This window comes from Tamandua tetradactyla, chromosome 7 (genome assembly GCF_023851605.1).
Source record: "Tamandua tetradactyla isolate mTamTet1 chromosome 7, mTamTet1.pri, whole genome shotgun sequence".
Classification (NCBI taxonomy): Eukaryota; Metazoa; Chordata; class Mammalia; order Pilosa; family Myrmecophagidae; genus Tamandua; species Tamandua tetradactyla.
The window spans coordinates 32,201,607-32,222,130 of record NC_135333.1 but is presented as its reverse complement, the minus strand read 5'-3'; the positions used below and the strand labels follow the sequence as shown (position 1 = coordinate 32,222,130).

General features: G+C 57.0%; 1 protein-coding gene across 1 annotated transcript in view; it reads right to left on the bottom strand.

The window, feature by feature from the left end:
* Window positions 1-20,524, bottom strand: part of CACNA1I (calcium voltage-gated channel subunit alpha1 I) — a 105,760-nt gene that overhangs the window by 5,040 nt on the left and 80,196 nt on the right. The window contains exons 22-35 of the mRNA XM_077168888.1: window positions 20,353-20,478; window positions 17,755-17,844; window positions 15,646-15,838; window positions 15,054-15,205; window positions 13,576-13,685; window positions 12,847-12,980; window positions 10,342-10,412; window positions 6,202-6,280; window positions 5,565-5,686; window positions 3,953-4,291; window positions 3,550-3,696; window positions 2,450-2,572; window positions 1,063-1,228; window positions 45-244 (exon numbers count right to left, since the gene is read on the bottom strand). Of these exons, the coding sequence (XP_077025003.1) occupies window positions 45-244; window positions 1,063-1,228; window positions 2,450-2,572; window positions 3,550-3,696; window positions 3,953-4,291; window positions 5,565-5,686; window positions 6,202-6,280; window positions 10,342-10,412; window positions 12,847-12,980; window positions 13,576-13,685; window positions 15,054-15,205; window positions 15,646-15,838; window positions 17,755-17,844; window positions 20,353-20,478 (2,052 nt within the window). The remainder of the gene's footprint in view (window positions 1-44; window positions 245-1,062; window positions 1,229-2,449; window positions 2,573-3,549; window positions 3,697-3,952; window positions 4,292-5,564; window positions 5,687-6,201; window positions 6,281-10,341; window positions 10,413-12,846; window positions 12,981-13,575; window positions 13,686-15,053; window positions 15,206-15,645; window positions 15,839-17,754; window positions 17,845-20,352; window positions 20,479-20,524) is intronic.

Genomic DNA, 20,524 nt, shown 5'->3' with positions numbered 1-20,524 from the left:
TTCACCCACAGAGACTGAGTTCCGGGGCAGGAACAGGCCTGTACCTGACGGAGGAGGGCGCAATTGACGCTCGGCGACCGCAGTGATGCCCAGGAGCCCTGCAGGGCAATCTTGGGGAGGATCCCAGGACCGGCGACCTTCTCCTGCCCTTTCTGGCTGGCGGCCACGGCAGGGTGGAAGAACTCAGCCGGCATGGGCAGGAGTGGGCTGGAGGCATCCGGGGAGAAGGGGCTCGGGGGCGCAGCTACGAAGGGAGGAGAGAGGAGCTGGGGGGGATGTTCTGGGATGGGGGCGTCTCTGGAAGGTGGGCCCTGAACACACGCCCTCACTGCGGCTCTGAGACCATGGACAAGTCTTTCTCTCTGAGAGTCGGTTTCCCCATTAGGAAAATAAGAAAAACTCTGAGCCTGCAGTGTGATTTCTGTGAGTCCAGGCACTGGGCAGAGGCCTAATTTTGGAGCCAAGCAGGCCAGGCTAAAGTCCTGAACTGTGCTTCCTCAACAGGGTGGAAGGAGGGAGGTGAGCCTAAGCAGCAGCTTGTCACACCCCAGCCCAGGCCAGGGGAGCAGAGCTCACAACCATGACCAGTCACCCTGGGTCCTGACACCCAGCAGGGCCCCAGCAGGCCTGGGATTCCCCCTAAGACAGCAGACAGGCAGAGCGCACCGCAGGCTACAGGGGCTACTGGGGCTGCCCTGCTGGGTATGGAGAGCGGTGAGGTGAGCGGAGGCTGAGGCCTGGGGCAACTCCTGGGTGGGCTGGAGGGATGCCTCTGCCCACGGTCCTTACAGAGCCCTCCAGAACGAGGCTGGGATAAAGGAATTCAGAGGTATATAAATATGTACCCCAGGTGGCCCCCAAGGGGAGGATTCCTATTGCATGTTTCCTTATTGTTTAAGAAAAACACCCAAAGAGTTACCCAGTTAACTACATCTGGTTCTTTCTGGACTGAATACAACAGGCAGGGCAAAAATACTAGGGAAAAAATCTTAAACCCGTCCTTCTGAAGCAGAGTCCCGGGATGTGGGGAGCTGGGGGAGCTGGAAGGGCTCCGCCCCTCACCTGGGCTGCTATCGTGCTTCAGCCAGGACCGGACGGGGCTGCAGGGGATCGCCTCCACCTCACAGAGGTAGCTCCCCGGGCCCGACGAGACGGCTGTGTTGGACAGTGGGAAGAAGCACTCACCCAGGTCCCCCACACGGATGGGCTCTGGCAGGTCCAGCTCAACCTGCGTGGAAAGAGGTGGATGGGATGGGGCAGGATGGCAGAGAGAGGGACGGACAGCTGCAGCTGCCCTGCTCCACAGACAACTCTCGCCTCTGAGGCTTTGCTCGGGCTGTTCTGGCTGCTTGGATACCATTCCTCTGGCCTCCTCCACACGGCCAACAATTGTTTTCTTCCAAAACCCAGGTGCATAGGTGCCACCTCAGGGAAGCCCTCCCTGATGCCACAGGCGGTTAGCTGTCCTTCCCTTCTTGAGTCTGAGGTTCTTGAGCACAGGTTGTCTTTCTCATCTCTGTAGTCAAGTGCCCGGTACAGATGGTGGCCCAGCACAGGAGCCAACTTAGGGATGGTGACATGGAAGCTGTGCACCCCGACACCCTGTGTTGGGGAGGAGTGCCTGGCATGGGGAGATGCAGAAAGGGCGTAGGGATGGTAGGGAGGTGTTGGGGTTGTTGGCTGTCAGGAAGGGACAGAAGCTGCCTGTCTCCTGGGATAGAGGTGGGAGTGACTTGTGTTGATGGCGGATGGCCCTGAAGCAGGTAAGCTGAGCCTAGGCTTCCCGGGGCTCTAGGGACAGAGGCTAAGGCAAGGCTGTGGTCCGAGGGTGGTCTCCTCCTCCTCCCCCCACCTCCGTCCACTGCTCTCCCTCCCAACCAGGGGCAGAGGTTTGGGACAAGCCCAGGGCTGGCTTCTCTACTCTATCATTCCTCATTGCGTGTCACGGGCAAGTCACCTCCCTTCTCCAAGTCTCTACTTCCTCACACGAGACACGGGACCAAATCATCCTTCATGTATGGAGCTAGGTGGTGGCCAAATGAGACCATGCAAGTTAAAATGCATGGGGCCCATGGCGGGGGTAAGGGTTGTGCCTGATAACACTTCCCTGGCCTCCTTCTCTTTAGCTTCCCAGCCACCCTGTGGGGTTTGGCCTGGCAGAAACAACCCTTACTAAATAGAATAAAATCTATCCAAAACAAGGAACAGCCAAGGCCACTAGGATGCTGCAGATGGAGTCATAGACTGTGCTCATCACTGTGTGACTTTGGGTAAATCATTTAACCTCTCTGAGCCCCTGTGCACTTATCTGACCAGCAGGAGACAAGGGCCCAACAAACAGCAGGTGCCGCTTAAATGGACACTGGGAAGAAGGAGTGTCATGGCTGGGGGACAGAGGTCAGGCTGCAGGGACAGGCCATCTCACCCAAGAGCCCAAGGAGTCACTGACCTTGCTGTCTTTGGGGCCAGGTAGGCAGGCTGTGGGGTCCTCGAGGCTCAGGTCATCGCCAAGCAGGATGGATGAAGACCTGTCTGAGTTCAGGGAGAAGGCCTCCGTCTCAGCCAGCTGCACCTGCAGGGGGAGAGATGGCACCTGGGTGAGCCCTACGGCATGACTGGGCCCCAGAGCTCTCGGCCATGGGCATGATCTTCAGAGAAGGCACAGGACCTGGTGGTCAGGGAGGTCCAGGGATCCATTAGGCACAGAGCATGTACTCTCCCCGAGTGTATGATGGTGGCTCCTTGGTTGGAGTCCACCTTGCTGTCTGGACCAGAGGGCAGGTGGGTTCAGTTGAGTTCCATGGGCTGTGAACACAACAGCTAGTGTCCCAGACCTGAGCACCTCTTTTAAGCTGGGCCTGGCTGACTCGTTGACGGCCGGGGGCCAGGCCACATGGTCCAGTGTGGTGCAGGCAGGGGAGGGGTGAGGCCCTGGAGAATTCACCACCCTCTGGGAAGAGATCCCAGGCCTCCAGCTCCTGCTTGAAGACTCCTCAGGACCCAAACTGAGTACGGTTAAGTTCAGGAATCACTCCACGGCCACCTCAGGCTGGGAACCCTCCCCGGGGCTGGATCACCCCCTGGGAGGAGCTCAAGGGCCCCTGTTGCTGGGGAGAGGGGAGGGACCCTGCATGAGCCTAGAGACAGACCCAGCCTGGGAAGCCCCTCTTGGAACAGGGCCCTGAGCCCCGAGGAAGCTCTGGGGTGCTCCGTCTCGAGTGCCCGGGCTGAGGTGCAGATAAGCCCTTCACGTCACAGAAAGGGCCACCTGCCCCAGCCCACCTGGGCTTCCTCCCTGGCATTGGCAGCCCACAAGGTGGGGCAGCTGCCCTTTCCGAGCACCCACCTTTATTGGCACCATGCTGGGGCCTCGTGGCTCTCTGAGGCCACGCCATGGCCTGCACCAGACAGACAGCACGCCGAGACCCAGGGACACGGATCTGTCCAGGGCAGATCCCACCCAGCCTGGTCTCTCCGGCTCCAATGCCCGGGCCCCTCTGTGGGCCAGTTCCCACCGCCAGGGCACAGGCCTCTCCCAGATGCCACTACCTCTTGCTTGTCATGGTGACACTTCTCACAGCCAGCAGGCGAGGAGTAGTGGTGGAAGACAGAGCCGGACAGGTTGTCGATGATGGTCAGCTCCCCCTCCAAAGAGTCCTTGATGATTAAAGAGACGCTGTCCAGCCACAGGTTCTCCTAGGCGGACGGGGACGGGGTGGGGACAGGTGGGATTATCGGGCGGGTCCCGGGACTCTAGGGCGGGCAGGGCAAAGCTGCCCTCCCGGTTCTCGGCGCCCAAGGCCTGGGCCCGAGCCCCTCATCGCAGGGTCACCCCTACTAGGGAGCTGAATGGCCAGGGGCCCGAAGACCAGCGGTCTCTGTCCGAGGCTTCCGCCCGGCCTCCCGGCCCTGCCACCCACTGGCGGCTCCCATGCACCCGGGCCCTGCCCACCTGGGCTGGAGAGTAGCAGCGCCGGCACAGGCGGCCCTCGGAGTCGCCCCCGCTGCCGGCCCCTGCTGGGGCCCGACTGGGGGCCCCGGGGGAGCTGGTGGGTGGACGCGGGCTGGGGCCCAGGCCGTGGGCCATCTCAAGCTCGATCTCTGCGTCCATCTCGGCGTCCTCCTGCGCTTCCTTGTTGCTGTCGTCCAGGTGTTTCATGAGCACGGCCACCACCACGTTGATGAGCACGAACTGGGCCGTGAGCACGAAGCTGACGAAGTACAGCGGCGACACAAACTGCAGGCTGCTCAGGCAGCTGCGCTCATCGTGGGTACAGTCCCGCAGCGTGTCCTGCGCCCACGACAGGGGCAGAGGGCGGGACACGGTGGTGAGGCTTGCAGGCCACACCCATAGCCACGCCCCCACCAGCCACGCCTCCAGGCTGGGGCTGCCCCCACTTTACAAAGGAGGAAAACACAAGAGGCTGCCCCAGAGCCACACTGATAAACAGGTGGCAGGGCCGGGATTCAAGCCCCACCTGGGGGCTCCACACAGCCCCCCCGAGTCCTCTCTGCTTGCGGCAGCACCCGCCGGCCTCAGCTTCAGCACCCTCTCCTCTTTCACTCCAGCTCACCCCACCCCAGCCTCCCAGGGCAATTTTGGGGTGTGAGAAGCAGCCCCCAGGCCTTTTCCTCAAGGTCCACCACAGCCCCTGCACCCTGGACTTGGCTGGGAGTGGATGGGGGATGAGGAAGGGGGTGCACTGCCCAGGGGTTGCTGAGGGGCTCTACCCAAGCTGTGTGGACCAGAGCACTTCCTGCCCTTGCTTTCTGACTTTTTTTTTCCCCCATGGGCAGGCACCAGGAATGGAACCCGGGTCTCTGGCATGGCAGGCTAGAACTCTGCCACTGTGCCACGATTGCCCGCCCGCTTCTTGACTTTCATGCCAGCTCAACCCCCAACCCCAGGAAGGTTGGTGACACGCCCCCCAACCCTGCTCAACTGGGCCTACTTCTCCCTGCCTCCCAAGCAGCCCTCGATGGCCACCCAGTCCTCCCCCAACACTGCTGGGGCCATTCCAGTTATAACACTGGGGGGGGGGGGATGTCTCATGGGTGCCTATCTCCAGGTGGATACAAGCCCCCAGATTGACTCCAAATACCTTGAGAGGCCTCTGACTAGGGGCCCCAGGTCTCTGTTCTTGGGAGCCCTCCTTACCCAGTCCAGGGCCAGAGGCCTCTAGTGGGTGATTTGGGAACTCAGCAAACACCCAAGGGCCTGGCACTGGGAGGAGCAGCGGCTGGGAGCCCTGGGTCCCAGAGCCCCCCAGGCTCTGGGAGAATCGCCCCCTAATACACCAAATCTGAGTCCTGATCCCGGGGCAGCGGCGAGGGGTGGGGAGGGCACAGTGCTGGGCAAAGAACCTTCCCCGGCCTCAGCCACTCTCTCTGTGCTGTGGGGTCCCAGGCAGGCCCCCCTGTGTCTTTGGGTGCTGCCCTCCCCTCCCGGGCTGCCCTGTCCATCTAGGTCCCCACACACACACACTCACTCTCAGAACCCAGCAGGAGGAGGGGCCTTTGGCGTCTCCCCCCCAGCCAGCCCACGCCCGGCCGTCCCCGGGCACCTTCATGATGCCGTTCCAGTTGTCGCCGGTGGAGACCTGGAACAGCGTGAGGAAGGCCATGCCGAAGTTCTCGAAGGTGGCGTGCCGGCTCATGCCCTCACATGGGTTCTCATCATTGCAGACTGAAAGGGGGGGAGGGTGAGCCCTGTCTGCTGGGAGAGCCCACCCTGGGTGGCCCATACCGGCCACATCCCGGAATCCCACCACCACCCTCCAGATGGGGGAACTGAGGCTGCGAGAGGTGGCGCAGAGCTGGGTCCAGAAAGGGTGATTCTGGGAGAAGATGGGGTGGCGAGGGTTGCACACCCCCCACCCCAACTCCGAGCCCTGCTTTCTGGGGTCCACAGTGGCTGTGCTGCTCTTTGCCACTGCCCTGGCTGCTCTGCGTGCTGGGGTGGTGCTGGCTCAGCACGGGAACTAGCACTCAGGGTGGGGTGGGAGTCCCCAGAAGACTCCAGATTGGGGGCCCAGGACTGGGCGCACGGCCCTGCCTGGCATCTCTCAAATGCCCCCGTGGAGAGTGTGGATGGCTGAGGACCACACCCCGGTCCCCTGTGGGTCCTGCCATGGGGGCATCTCACTCCCCTGCCAAGGCCCCTATGCCAACCCAGTCCAAACCACCCCAGGGGCCACTCACCCAGCTTCCCAAAAAGCTCCACGCCCAGCGCCGCATAGATGAAGAAGAGCAGCATGAAGAGGAGGCCCAGGTTGCCCACCTGCAGGGACACCACGGAGCTGGGCGGGGCGCGGTCCCCGCTCCCCAAGCCGAGTCCCCATGCCGCTGCCCAGAGGACAGGCCGGGCCCAGTGAGCACCCAGAACAATAACCAGAGGCTTGTGCAGCCTTGACTGGGAGAAGCCCCAATACAAGTGCTTCCCATTCATTCGCTCACATACTCCGCAGGACAATCTATAAATTCTTTTTAAATCCCATTCTTAAAGTAAGTGCCAGGGCTGAGATTCGAACCCAGCAGGCTGACCCCAAGGCCATGCCCACACCCTCTACCCTATACCATTGGGCATGGTAGGCGAGGGGTCCACAGATGAATGGAGAGGGAAGGAGGGAAGGACATCTCGAGTCTAATGCCACCTCCTCCATGAAGCCCGCCCCGATTCTTCCAGGGACACTGAGACTCAGTCTGACAGGGTGCAGGGTGAGTGTAACCAGCTTGCCCCTGTCACCAGCCTCTGCAGGCCCAGGAGGTCCTCGAGAACTGAGACAGTGGCTGGATAAAGTCGGCGGTGCCTCCATAGCCAGCATGGGCCCTGGCCGCCCATGCAAAGGGATACACATGGGATTAGTGCAGGGCCGTGGGCTCAGGTTCCAAACCTGTTTCAAATTTATCGCACCCAGGAGACTGCGTTTAGCTCACACGTGTTCGTGCCGTAGAGATGAAATACTTCCTCCACCCCCCGAAGGCCTCCGCAAACGAAATTAGAAGCACGCTTGCATTAATTGCAGAAAAGTAAAGCGCGTTAATCACCGATTCCTCACGTCTCTCTGCTCCAGGGAGGAGGGTTTCTTTCCAAGCGGTTCCCCAGCAATCACAACGATAGCATCTGACTAATTAAATGATGTTCTGTTCATTAATGAAACAAGTACTTATTGAGCACCGACGAGGCGTGCAGCCTGACAGCTAGAGAAGGTGCGGGCTGGGCCTGGCCCTCGAAGCTCATGCATCCCACCCTGCCCAGGCTGCCCTGGGTTCCAGGACAGCCCCAGCTGTGGAGGCTCTGGCTGATGCAGGTGTCCCTGCGGCCTGGTTTGTGGGGGCCCCGCTGCCTGCTGGAAAATTTTTTCAGGAGAGATGGTAAGCCCCTCCGACTGTGCAGAGCCCCTCTTGCTCGGGAAGGTGGATATATTGGTGGTGGCTGGTGAAGGGGGCTTGAAGAACTGGGCATCAAACCCCGCAGGGTGAGAGTTGATGTGTCGGCCAGTGAGGGCAGGGAGGCCCCTCTCAGCACCCAGTGCGCCTGCCTGCCTCGGACCCTAAGACCTTTGGGACAACCGCCCAGTGCCCCCACCCATCCCCCCATCCCTATCCCATCACCTGTACTGCTTGGGCCAAGCCCTCCTAGAATTTTCATGATCTGGTGATGAAAACGGGGTTCAGAGACCACGACTTACCAAAGGTCTCTCAGCCAGGAGGCGGAGGGGGCAGATCTAAATAAACCCTGGCCCGCGGGACTTCACCGCCACCCACAGCCTCTGAGCCTTGGAGCTGGAGACCTGGCAGCTGTCCCTGTGCCTCAGGCTCCCGCCCTCCCCAGTTCTCTGTCAGAGACCCCACTATATCTGTTACTGTCCCTGATTGGGGGGTACATCCCCTTTCACTGCGGGGTGGGGTCTTGGGGCCTCTCTCCCACCTCCCTCAGAGCCCTGCACCCAGCAGAGAAATCCGTGCCCGAGGGCCCAGACCAGGGCGGGGACCCAGCCGAGGGAGTAGGGGTGGGCTGTGGGAATTCCTCCCCTGGGCCCAACTCAAGGAAGGAGACAGGAGGACATGGGGCAGGGAGGAGGGAGAGCCAGCCCAGGCCCCAGCAGCTGGGCAGGACCTGCCATCTCTAAGCCCACTTCCTAATGATTCCCCCCACCCCCCAGCCCCGGGGGAGGAACCCCACGACGCATGGGCAAGGCTAGGAGGAGTCTGGAGCACAAGACCAAGGGAGGCGGTTATCTGAGCCGAGGGCATCTCTTGTCTCTCAACAGCAGCCGCCCCCAGCCCACCCAGAGCCTGCCGTGGGAATCTCCCAATTAGGCCAGTACTGCCAGGGGCCCCAGAGCCTGCCGGGAAGCTTTCCACAGCTTCTTTGCCAGAGCCAGGCCTGAGCGCCTATCGACTTCCCCACCGGTCCCCCACACCCTTTGAAAGGGCAGCTCTGGTGAGTCCTGGCTCGGTCAGGGCCTTCCATGGCACCCCCACCCCCACCTGCAGAAGCCAGCCCAGGTTCGCTGTCCGGGCACACAAGGCCTGCCGTGAGCCCCCTTGTGGGGCAGAGCTTCAGGAAGGGGATGAAGTTTTGTTTTCATAGCACTTTGCACAGAACTTAGGAAATGGCACAGGGGTCGGGTAACAGATTTCCAGGGTGAGGGGCCCCTTCCACCCCCACCCACTGCATGGTGCTCAGCACACACCTGTCCGACACCCTGATGTGATAGCAAGCCCTGCCGTGTCTGTCCCCCACCTGAGGCTGGGACTTTCCGAGCATCTCCTCTTTGCACCCCAGGCCAGCTCAAGGTGACCCAAGGAGCCATGGGCAGATGCTCAGGGGTCACAGAGTGGGGGGGGGGGGGAGGCAGGGAGACTGAACCTGCCTTCCCTCCCAGGCGCATCTGCCACCACCACCCCATCACACCCGGTCCCCGTCCTCTGCAGGCTCTCACATGGCATTCTTCCATTAAGAGTTTTACAAGCTTTAACTGTTCTAAACTTCAAGATGACCCTTTGAGATAAGCACTATTCTTTCCCCACTTCAGAGACAAGGAAACTGAGGCACACAGAAGTTGCGTCACGTGTGCAGGGTCTCACAGGGGACCAGGCTTTGATCCCAGGCAGGGCTCCTCCCCCTCTCCTGCCCCACGCCGGGCCCAGCGCTTCCCCTATCATTAGGCAACCTCCAGCGGGCCTTCGCTGGAACTTTCTCTCAAGCAACACCTGGTACCTGCTCCCCTGACCTTCACCCAGCTGGGCCCAGAAAGAGGGTGTATGGAAGGCCCCACCCAAGGGACGTGAGGCTCATTAGTGTCTCAGGGCACTCCTGGCCCTGCCAGGTGTCAGGTTAGGCCCCACGAAAATTCACATGGCCTGCACGGAAACATTACCCTTCCGCAAAACTGCTAAGATACAGACACAGACTTCCATGTTGCCTGCAGTCCCTCTCCTAGGTAACAAACTTCTAGGGGATGTAGTCGCTGTGCCCCCTCCCACCCCGACCTGGCTGCTGGGAAGCTCACACCCACTTGAAAACACAAGTCACCACTGTCCTCAGCCCAGGTATCCAGGAGAACTTCCTCTGCCTCCACCATCCTTGGGCTCTCAGTCTCTCATCCTCATTTTTAGCGCTGTACCTGTTCCTTTCATTTTGAGATGCCCCAAGTTCTTTAAGATGAGATGAGTCATTATGAATAAGGGAGTGTGCATGAGGCTCCCCTCAGAGCAGAGGCCACCCGAGGAACAGAGAACAGGAACCTCAAGCAGGCAGGACAGTGAGGAGAATGGGGTGGGACTGCAGAGTTCCTGGGAGGATGAAAGACCCATCCCTATTGCCCTGACCCTATCCCTCCTTCCAATGACGAGCAGGGCGTGAGGGGAGAGGGACTGCCCTGATTTCTCCGCAATCCTACCAGGTCAGGGCCCCGGGTCGGCTCCTCCTGGAATGCCGTATCTGAACCACTCCTTTCGCACTGCCATCTCTTTCTGCCAAGCCGCCCTTCGTGGGTGATTTCCCCAGGGGTATCAGGGCTGCCTCCTCTCTCCCAGAGGCATGACAGGTCCCTCCTCCCACTGCCACAAGGTCTCCTTCCACCCCCACGAACCTGGGGCTCCCCGGCACAGCCCGGGGGTGCTGAGCACGGGGATGGGTACGGAGCAGGCGGCAGCGACCACTGGGAGGAGTCAGGAACACAGGGGCAGGGAGGGGCCCTGGCTACCCCTTACTGCCAGGTCCCAAATGCTTCCCTAGCATTGGGGCTGTTGCACTGGCTCTTGGCAGGTTTGGGGAGAAGGGAGGTCAGGGCCTGCACGGCTAGCAGGGAGGCAGGGAGGGGCAGCTCTTACCTGAGGCAAGGCTTGCACCACTGTGTCCAGCAGCGCCCGCATCCCCGTGGCCATCTTCAATAGCTTCAGTACTGTGGGTGATGCCCAAGCCAGGGGGACACACATGGGGACATGCAGAGGGAGAGCAAGATGGTGGAGCAAGTAAGCCAAGGGTGACTGCTCTGGGATGCCACCCCAAGAGGGTGAGGGCGGCCGTGCACAAGAACACGGTCATGGGCAGGTCACGGTGGCAGCAGGCAGAGTTCTCACCTGCCATGCCAGAGACCTGGGTTTGATTCCCAGTGTCTGCCCATGCAAAAAAAAAAAAAAAAAAAAAGAAAGAACACAGACATGGGGATGTGGATGCCAGCAGCGCGGCAAAATACCTGTGCAGGACACGCACCACGGAGAGAGAGGGACAGGATACACGTCCCTGAACACCCAGCTAACTGGGATGAGGCAAGCATGATCATGATGTGGGTGGGCGTAAGTACATGGAACCCTGAGTAGGGCATGAGATTTTGCAGGTTTGTCCAGAGTGATGCCCCGATAAATCCCAGAGTGATTTGAACAGTGAATTAAAAAGTATTTGCAAAGTCCCCTTAGGAGAATGACAAGAAGGGGGGAAAATTCAACTTTCTCATGTGGTTGATATTCCTGATATTCTCACAAGCAGTGGGAACAATCAAAGCAATAGGCTCAACCCTCAGTCTTGGAGTCTGTTCATATGAAACTTTTCCCTGCAAAGGAAAGGTCAAGCCTACTTAAAATTAGGCTAAAGAGTCACCCCCAAGAGAACCTCTTTTGTTGCTCAGATGTGGCCTCTCTCTCCAGCCAAGACAACAAGCAGACTCACCACCCTCCCCCTGTCGACGTGGGACATGACTCCCAGGGGTGTGGACCTTCCTGGCAATGTGCGACAGAAATCCTAGAATGAGCTGAGACTCAGCATTAAGGGATTGAGAAAACTTTTCAACCAAAAGGGGGAAGAGAGAAATGAAACAAAAGAAAGTGTCAATGAATGAGAGATTTCAGAGTCAAGAGGTAATCCTGGACGTTATTTTTACACATTATATAGATATCACCTTTTTATTTAGGGTATATTGGAGAGGCTGGAGGGAAGTGCCTGAAAATGTTGAGCTATGTTCCAGTAGCCATGTTTCTTGAAGATGACTGTATAATGATACAGCTTTTGCAGTGTGACAGTGTGACTGTGAAAGCCTTGTGTCCAATGTTCCTTTTATCTACAGCATGGACAGATGAGTAAAACACATGGATTAAAAATAAAGAAATAATAGGGGGAACAAATGTTAAAATAAATTTAGTAGATTGAAAGGCTGGGGATCAACGAAAGGGAGTGATAAGGGGTATAGAAATAAATAGGGGAAACAAAGGCTAAAATATACTGAGCAGTCAATGAGGTGGGGGCAAGGGATACAGTATGTATGAGTTTTTTCTTTTTTCTTTTTATTTCTTTTTCTGAATTGATGCAAATGTTCTAAGAAATGATCATGGTGAAGAATACACAACTATGTGAAGATATCATGAATTACTGATTATATACCAAGAATGGAATGATCATATGGTAAGAGATGTTCGTATTTCTCTAGCTGGGAAGACTGGCTGTCCTCCCGGAAGGAGCTGTAGTGTCATAAGGATCTCTAGGTCCCAGGAAGCTCTTCTCTGTCCCTAGCCAGTTCCCAGAGGACCAAACTGGGCCCGGTCGTGCAAGTTAATTGGAATGTGGCCACTACTGCGTGAAGATATCATAAAAACCGCATGCAACCAGTTAGAGAGAGAGAGGAGAAAACTAAAGAATTTTGAGAGGAATCTTATGAGAAAGGAAGAGCATCTCATCAGAATCTTACAAATTTTAACTAAGGAAACTCTAAATGCTGTCTCCAAAATTGCTGTGGATTTTTACTAATGAAACTTAAAATGCTTCTGAAACTCCCCAACACTTCTCTTCAGGTGTTGGTGCCATTTTATCTGGTGATATAACTATACTTCATTTTTAATTTAACTATTTTCTTTAATTACTTTCCTAATAAAGCCTGTTCATATATATACATAAAAAGAATGTTCGTTTTTGTCGTTCTGTTTAAAAAAAAAAACAGACATGCATACCTTGTCCCCTCCCCTCAAGCTAAAGAGGACTTGGCTGCTGTCCACAGGGGGGCTCCCCCTCCTTCACACCTTGCACCTGGGCGCCGCAGGCAGGAGGCAGGCAGAAGAACAAGAGGCACCTGGGCTGGCACTACTGCGCCTCGGGGAGTTATGGGGAAGGAGGAGTGTGTGTACAAGCTGTCTGAGGATGAGTGCATGTGAGCGAGAGGTGAGGATGCTGCATATACACACAAGCGTGTGGGGCTGTGCAGATGGGGGGGAGGCGGCAAATGTGCATATGTGCCGTGTATGCTCCTCCCAGCTCCCAGATCTCCCCTGTTCAGGAGGGAGCCTACATGCCCATGGACCACCCCACCCCCCCCGCCTGTCCCATCCCTTTCCCCCATCCCCAACCCTCACCCCGGGCGATGCGCAGAACCCGCATGATGCGGATGATGGTGGGGTTGATGGGCAGGGCCGCGTTGATCTCGATCTCCTCCAACGTGATGCCCATCACCGACAGCAGCACAATGGCCAGGTCCAGCTGGTTCCACCTGTTCGGCGGAGCAGGGGTGGGGGTGGGGGTGGGGGTGGGGGTAGGGGGGAGAAGAGTGATGGGTACTCGGGCTCAGATACTGCTTTGGGAGTGGGAAGCCTCCCAGTACTCCATCCTCCTCTTGGCCTGCCAGACTGTTCTCTGCCCTTCCTACCAGCTCCCCTAGTGCCTGGAGGCCTGGCCCTCTCACTACCTTTCACAGCCTTGGCTCCCTTAGGCAAGGATGTGATGATGTTAAATAAACATCTCTAACTTCTTGCAAGGGAACAGGCATGGGCTCTGACCTCTGGGTGGCCTTGAGCTAGCTCCTCAACCTCTCCAAGCCTCACTTGCTCCCTCTGAAAAGCAGGATTAGCATCAGGAATACCCTGCCCTACCCATGGAGTACAGAGGATCTATGGAGATGAGCTGAGAAGGGCTTGGTAGAAAACTCTGCAATCACTGGGTGGGACCATAACCACTTTCTGTTCAAGGCTATAGGCAGTACCTGGGGTTTCCTTCCCTCCAGCTGCTCAAGGCTTCCCCAGGGTTCAGGGCTGCTTCCCCACCCTGCAGTCTACCCCATGCTGACCTACCCTGGCCCAGCCACTCACCGGTCCTTGAAGAAGCGCCTTAGGCCAAATGCCACCAGCTTCAGCACAGCCTCCAGCACAAATACAGTGGTAAACATATAGTTGCAGTACTTTAGAGCTGTCTCCAGGGACTGTGGGGGATAATGAGAAGACATGGGTGTGCACAGGGTTGGAAGGGGACTTGGTCACCACTGGGTCATACTCAATTAGGGAAGGTCAAGGCCTCTCTTCCCACTGAGAAAAGGGCCCTCCTAGGTTGGTACCCCAGGCTTCAACCCAGGCCCTATGACCTGGCTCCCCAGTTTCTTTCAGTCAGAAAGTCTCTGCCTTTTAAAGGAAGAATTTAGTACATTTACATTTAGCACAATGATTTATATATCTGGTTTAATTCCTTCTATCTTATATACTGTTCATTGTTTTATTTCACTGTTCCTTCTTTTTCCTTTTCCTTGTTTCTACTGGTTTGGCTAACTGGGCCTCCTTGAGGCAGTATGGGGTAGTGGTTAAGAACTCCTGAGCCACACTGCCTAGATTTGAATTCTGGCTTACCAGTTATTCCTACTCACTGTGTGACCTTGAACAAGTCACTTGACCCCTCTGGGACTTAATTTCCCAATTTGTAAATGAGGGATAATTATAGCATCTATCCAGGAAAGTTGCTGTGAAAATTAAATGAGCTGGGCACAGAAAAAATACTTGGTACATGTGAACTACAATTATTCCATTTCTCTATGTTAATTTTAGAAGCTCTATCATCACTGTTCCACTCTGTCAATGGTTACCTTCCCTTTCCCTGCATTTATAATATTTCTCTCCTATTTGAAATAAGACACTAATTTCCTTGCCTATAGGCTCTGCTTCTCTCTTCTTTCCCCCTTACTCTATTAAGGTGAGGCTTTTAGATTTCACATGCCCCTCATGTATACAGCTCTACAACTAGCTGGGAACTGGTTGCCCTCCCACGCTTTCCTACCTTGGTGTTTTTTCACACTAGTCCTGCTACCTAGAATGTCCATCCCCCGGTCTCCATGTACCCAGGTGGTAGCAGAGACCATGTGGCAGGCTTTTAACTCAAATCTAAGTTCAAGTCCTGGTTCTATACCTACTAAGCTGAGTAATTTGGACAGGATACTTAACCACTCAGCCTCAGTTTCTTCATCTGTAAAATGTGTACTAAGCCCTCCCTGCCCCCACCCCACTAGGGCTGCTGTGAGAATTAGAAGAGTTATATACATAATATGCCTTGCAAAGATGTCTAACACACAATAGCCATTGTTAGCCATCCCCCAAGGCAGGGTCCAAACATCACCTCCCTCTCCCACCAGAAGGGAATGACATTTCCCTTTCATGGTCTTTACTACCAGGCCATGAGTCTGCTGAGAGCAGAGCCTGGCATCAGTTATGCCCACTGCTCTACCCTACTCTCGGGAAAGGGTCCTGCTGAGGCCCCACGTCGCCGAGCACCCTTGGGCCTGGGGGAGGTGGGGGCCAAAGCTCACGGTGGGCTGGTTGTAGTGTTCCAGGGACATGGTGACCACGTTCAGGCAGATGATGAAGGTGATGAAGATGTCCAGGTAGTGGCTGGTGCACATGGAGTGGATGAACAACCGGGTGGGGCAGTAGGTGGCATAGTAGGGCAACCTCTGCGCCTCTGTAGGGGCCGGGGGGAGAGTGGGAGATAGAGGGTTGGTGCCAAGGGGAGAGGAACAAAGTACACAGGAGGGAAAGGAGGGGCAGCTCACGGCAGGGGCTGCTGCTGGGAGGAGCACTACAGTCCCATGGCTCCAAAATGGGGTCAGGGTCTGCCTCAGGGCCCAGCCCTCTGCCCCGCCTGAACCACTGGGGCCATATTCAGGCTGGCCATGGTATCACCCATCTGACCCCAGGCTCACGCCACCTGGACAGGCAGCCACTTGGGGAAGGGTGCAGCCAGGGGCACAGGGGCCCATATCACTGGTTCCCTTCCGGCTCCAAAAGCCCAAGAGGCTGGGCTCCGGCCCGGGCCCCTGTGACACTCCAGAAAACCATCAACCACGGACAGAGGGGCCCCTGGGATGGGGGGGCCAATGCCCTCTGCCATCGCCCACTCACTCCGGCGCTTCTTTTCTAGGCGCCGAAGCCGCTTCTCCTCGCGCCGCCGCGCCTCCTCAGCCTCCTGGTGCTGCCGGCACTTGTGGAAGTTCTCCACGACGACACCCACGAACATGTTAAGCACGAAGAAGCTGACGATGAGCAGGAAGGAGATGAAGTACAGCAGCATCCAGGGGTTGTGATTGATCACGGGCTGCGGGGGAGCAAGACAGGGCTGAGGCGGCAGGCGGGTACCCTGGGAACGCGGGCAGGCAGCTGGCTCCCCGGCGCCTTGTCAGTGGAGGGGCACTCTAATGCTCTCCGAGGACGGCTGTGAGATTTAGGTGAGGTGCAGGGAGAAGGTGCCCCACCCTCAGCCCGGCATAAGGAAGGTGCTCCGCAGACAGCCCCCTTCCCTGCCCCAGGTGGCGCTTCCTGGGCCCACACACCCACCCATCTGCTTCCTCACGTCCACCCGTCCACCCGTCCATCCATCCATCCACCTTCATTTCTCCACTAGTCCATCTGCCCATCCATCCATGCTCTCATCCTTCTCCTCCATCCATCCATCCAATCAACAAGCTGCTTATTTCTCTGTCTGAATTTACTACCCTTTTCTCTCTGTCCACTCAACTCCCTGCTGTCCACAACCCCTCCTCCAGGAGGGCTGCTCTGACCACCCCAGCCACAGCCTCTGATCTCCAAACCTAGAGAATCTTTCCCCCAACCAGTACACCACCCCCATGAGCCCATTTTGTCTTCTGCTCTCCCCCATAATTTCCCACACTTGTGGCTTATTTCCCAACTTGGCCACAACCCCCAAGTACCCAGGGACAACATCTGCTCCTCTGGTGATGCTCCTGGAGCTTTCTGGAAGACAGGGGTTCAATCCCAGCTCCCTTCCCACCACTGCCTATGGGACCTTGGGCACAGTGAGGGACCCCCTGGGCTGTATTTCTTCACCTGGAAAAAGGGGAGTAGTCGCGCCATCTGGAAGGGCTGTGATGCCCATGCAGATGGAGCAGATAGTGTAGACCTTGGCTCACAAGGCTGCAAATGAGTGAACAGGGAGCAGAAGCATTTGAAGCTGACATCCAGAGAGAGAAGGGGGCAAAGGGACACTCTCTGGTTACTGCTCTGTTCTAAGTCCCAGTGGGGGGCACCAAGGGGCTCTCAGCCAGGGGCCAGCAGGGAGGTGGTAGGGCCACAGCCAGGCAGGGGTCCGCAGGGGCAGGAGGGGTGAACAGAGAAGGAGGTGAGAAGGAGGTGAGAAGGAGCGTTCTTCCATCCTGACCCCTATTCCATACCTCCACCTCCTTACAGGGTGCATCCCAGGAGGCTTGGCTCATGTTAGCAGAGACCAAGAAACAGAGGTCACTCACAGTGATACCCCAGCCCCGATCCCTCCACTGAGCGGGCCTCCTTTGGACCTAGAGATTCCCCCCGCATCTTCTCTTAAGACCCATGCTTAGTCCCAGAAGGCACCACTGCTCCCAAAGGGGTCTTGGTAGCAAGGGCTCAGGCCTCCTCTCAGGCCCAGCCTCTACTCCAACCCCTCCATCCAGGCCCACTCCCCAAATCCATCCTTGCTCAGCAGCCCACAGGAGGTGTCCGTCCTGCCTGGCAATAACCCTCTTGCTGACTCCCCACTGCCCTCAGAATAAACTGCAGCCCCTTCATCCTGGCACACACGGAACATTGCAGAAGATCTAGCCCTGCTTGGCTTTTCCGCCCACCGCCTGCCACTGAACTCTCACTTTCCACTGCAGGCCCTCGACTCACGACTTCCTGAAGACAGCACTCTATCACCCTAGGCCTGCACCTGCCTCCCCTCTGCCGACTAACACAGGCTCTCCCCTCCTCTGAGTCTTGGTTCTCCACCCACAAAGCTCTGTGTCCCTCTGCACTGGAGCCAGCTCAGACTCCTCTCCTGCAGGTATTCGCTGAAGCAAATGGAGCAATGACTAATACAATCCAAACGGGAGGCTCTGATAGTGGAAGAGGTAGGCCAGGACGGTGAGGAGGTGGGAGAGTTGGCACCAGTTTCAGCCCAATGGGCTCCATAAACTCCTGTAACCCTCACCCCCGGCCGGGCCTGGCAGCCCTGGTTCCCGTCCCAGCCCCACACACCTGCTGATCCACAGCCACGGCGTCCAGTCCGTTGTACATGATGTTCACCCAGCCGTCCTTGGAGGCCAGGACAAAGAGGGACATCAGGGCCTGGGAGACACAGGCAGGGGTAAGGGGTGAGGGGCTGTAGGGGACTCAGAACACACCTGCCTCTCCTCAACACTCCACTTTTCTGCCTCTGAGAGGCAGAGGGACAAAGAGGCCTTCACTGTGTGGCAGAGCTGTGCCATCAAGTGACAAACCTTTTCCAAGGCCGTGCTCTGTCCCTACCACATGTCCTGCTAAATGCTGTAGCAAGAAAAAGAGTACTGGACAGGGAGCCCTGGGTTCCAATCTCATCTCTGAAATTAACCAACTGAGTGATCTTGGGCAAGAAAGTTCATGAGCTCCTGTCTCCTTGCTCACAAAATAAATGACTGCCAAGGTGGCTCAGAGGTCAGCTGAGATTTTAAACTAGAAGGTTCACGACAAACATGAGCAGCCCTGCACCATTCCTCGCGGTAAAGGCAAACTTGCCCCAGCCCCCAAAATGGGAGCTCACAAAGTTGCGTAGGGAGAAGTCAGGAGCCCTGGGTCAGCCCCGGCTCTGCCACTCACTGGCTGGATGATCTGGGGCAAATTCCTCAATATTTCTGGGCCCCATTTTTCTGATCAGTAAAATGGCAACAATCACCCTTACTCGCTGTGAGAGTTGAAAAAGAGAATAATTCTCCAGAGGGCAGACAGCCAGGGCTCCTACGCAGACAAAAGCATCAAAGGGGCCTCATGTTCCAGTGGGGGTCATGGGCTGGTCCTGGAAACCCGTCCCAGGGCCTTGCACAAGGCAGGGACCCCATAACGGATTTCTGAACTGAACTGAGCTTGGGTGACTCACAACCCAAGAGTATCTGGACTTGTATGCAATCTCCTGGGCCATACACTGGATCCGAGGGTTCAGGTAGAGTTAGTGGGTCCCCTGCCACCAGAAAGTCCCTGGAGGCCGCATACCCTCCTCTGGCAAGTCCCCTCCCCAGACAGAGAGGTCATACCCTCCTCTGTGCTCACAGCCTCTGGCCTCTCCTTCCACCCACCCATGGCATAGGCCCCCTTCTTCTTTCCCTTCCAGGTACAGATAGTGCTGAGTGCTGGTCCAAAAGGGTCTGGGGCACGGACTCAAGGGGACTCAGGGTGGGGGACCTGCAGGATGCAGGGAGGGGAGGCCCTCACCTGACAAGCAGCAAATGACTCCCCAATAGTCCTAGGATAACAGAGGCTGGAAGTGAAAAGAGCCTGGGACTGGGAATCAGACAGACCTGCTACCATTATCCCCATTTACAGATGAGGATGCCAATGCACAAAGAGTTTCAGAACTTGCCTGAGGGCCTCAGCTGGTAAGCGGCCAGTGCAGAATCAAACCCAGGCTCCAGGCATGCCGTAAGCCCCCGTGTGGCCCTACCACGCTGAGAACACCCTACCCACACTCATGATTCCAGGTGAGCTATGGGCATCAAATATACCCAGAACCGGAAAGGGCTGTGGATGTGCCCATGAGGTGGGGCCTGTCAGAAGCAAACCCCTAAAAGGCGCCCCATTTAAGTCAATTTTCTCCTCCCAAATTCCACTAAAATCTTCTCTCCACCTTATCACCAACCACGAGTTGATAAAAACTTGAAAAGGCCTGCTCCTGGAGAATGTGGGGGATGGGGAGAACACCCATCCCAGTTCCTGACACACCTCCTCTGGCCACTCGCTGCCCTTCCACCCCCCATGGTTCACCCCCCAGCTGGGATTCCCTGGTCACGCAGGATGAGAGCCTCAGTGGGATCCAGCTATAGGCTGGCTAGCAGAGGGGTGGGGCACGGGCCCTGGGCCAGCCAGACCTGGACCCTGTTCCCAGGTTTGTCATTCCCTCCCTGGGTGGCCTGGGGCAAGGCAGTATCTGGTCATACCTAGCCACCTGAGCAATACCTCAAGAAATAGGAAGCCTTTCAAGAGCAGAGAAGAGGCTCTTTGGAAACAGTTAGCTGGCAATAGGGGTTTTCTCCTGGGGCCTTGGCTAGATAGGTTCAGCCTGACAAGCCCCAAGGAGAGGACACCAAGGGTGAGGAAGGAACTGGGTTGGGTCCTGCCTGCTGACTCCGAGTAAAGCCAGAGAGGATGGGGGAGGGGAGGAGATCATCCTAGAACAGGGCTCGATACACTTCAATCTTCACCCTCTTACAGATGAGGAAACTGAGGCTTAAAGAAGTCTCATTGATAGGAAATGGCAGAGCTGGATTCATACCATGTCTGGCAGACTGCAAAACACCTATCAGGGTCCCCTGGGGTGGGGGTGGAAACCAGGAGCCGATATTCACTAAAGCACCTACTAAGTGCCAGGTGCTTGCTAGGCTCTCCACACACAGGAAGGCTGAGCTCTCGCCTCCTATGAGCTGAGTGCTACCCCTTCCCATTTTGCAGATGAGAACGCTGAGCTTGGAGAAGTTGCACAGCCACGCCTGGCAGCATAGGAATGGGATCCCAGGGTCACTGGCACCTGAGAGCTGTCACCCCCATCCACTGCAACAGGGCAGGACGGCATGGTGGGTGGGTCAGATCAGAGGGGTGGGCAGCACTTACCTGGCCCAGGTTGTCGAAGTTGTATTTGTGATGGACCCAGCGGTAGTTGGCAGCCACGCAGTCAGAGCGGTTGGTGATGTTGCGTGTGTCCACACCCAGGCAGTGGTAGAACTTGCCCTTGAAGAGCTGGCGTTAGGGGGTCAGGGTGAGTGATCTGCCAATGCTCAGGGCG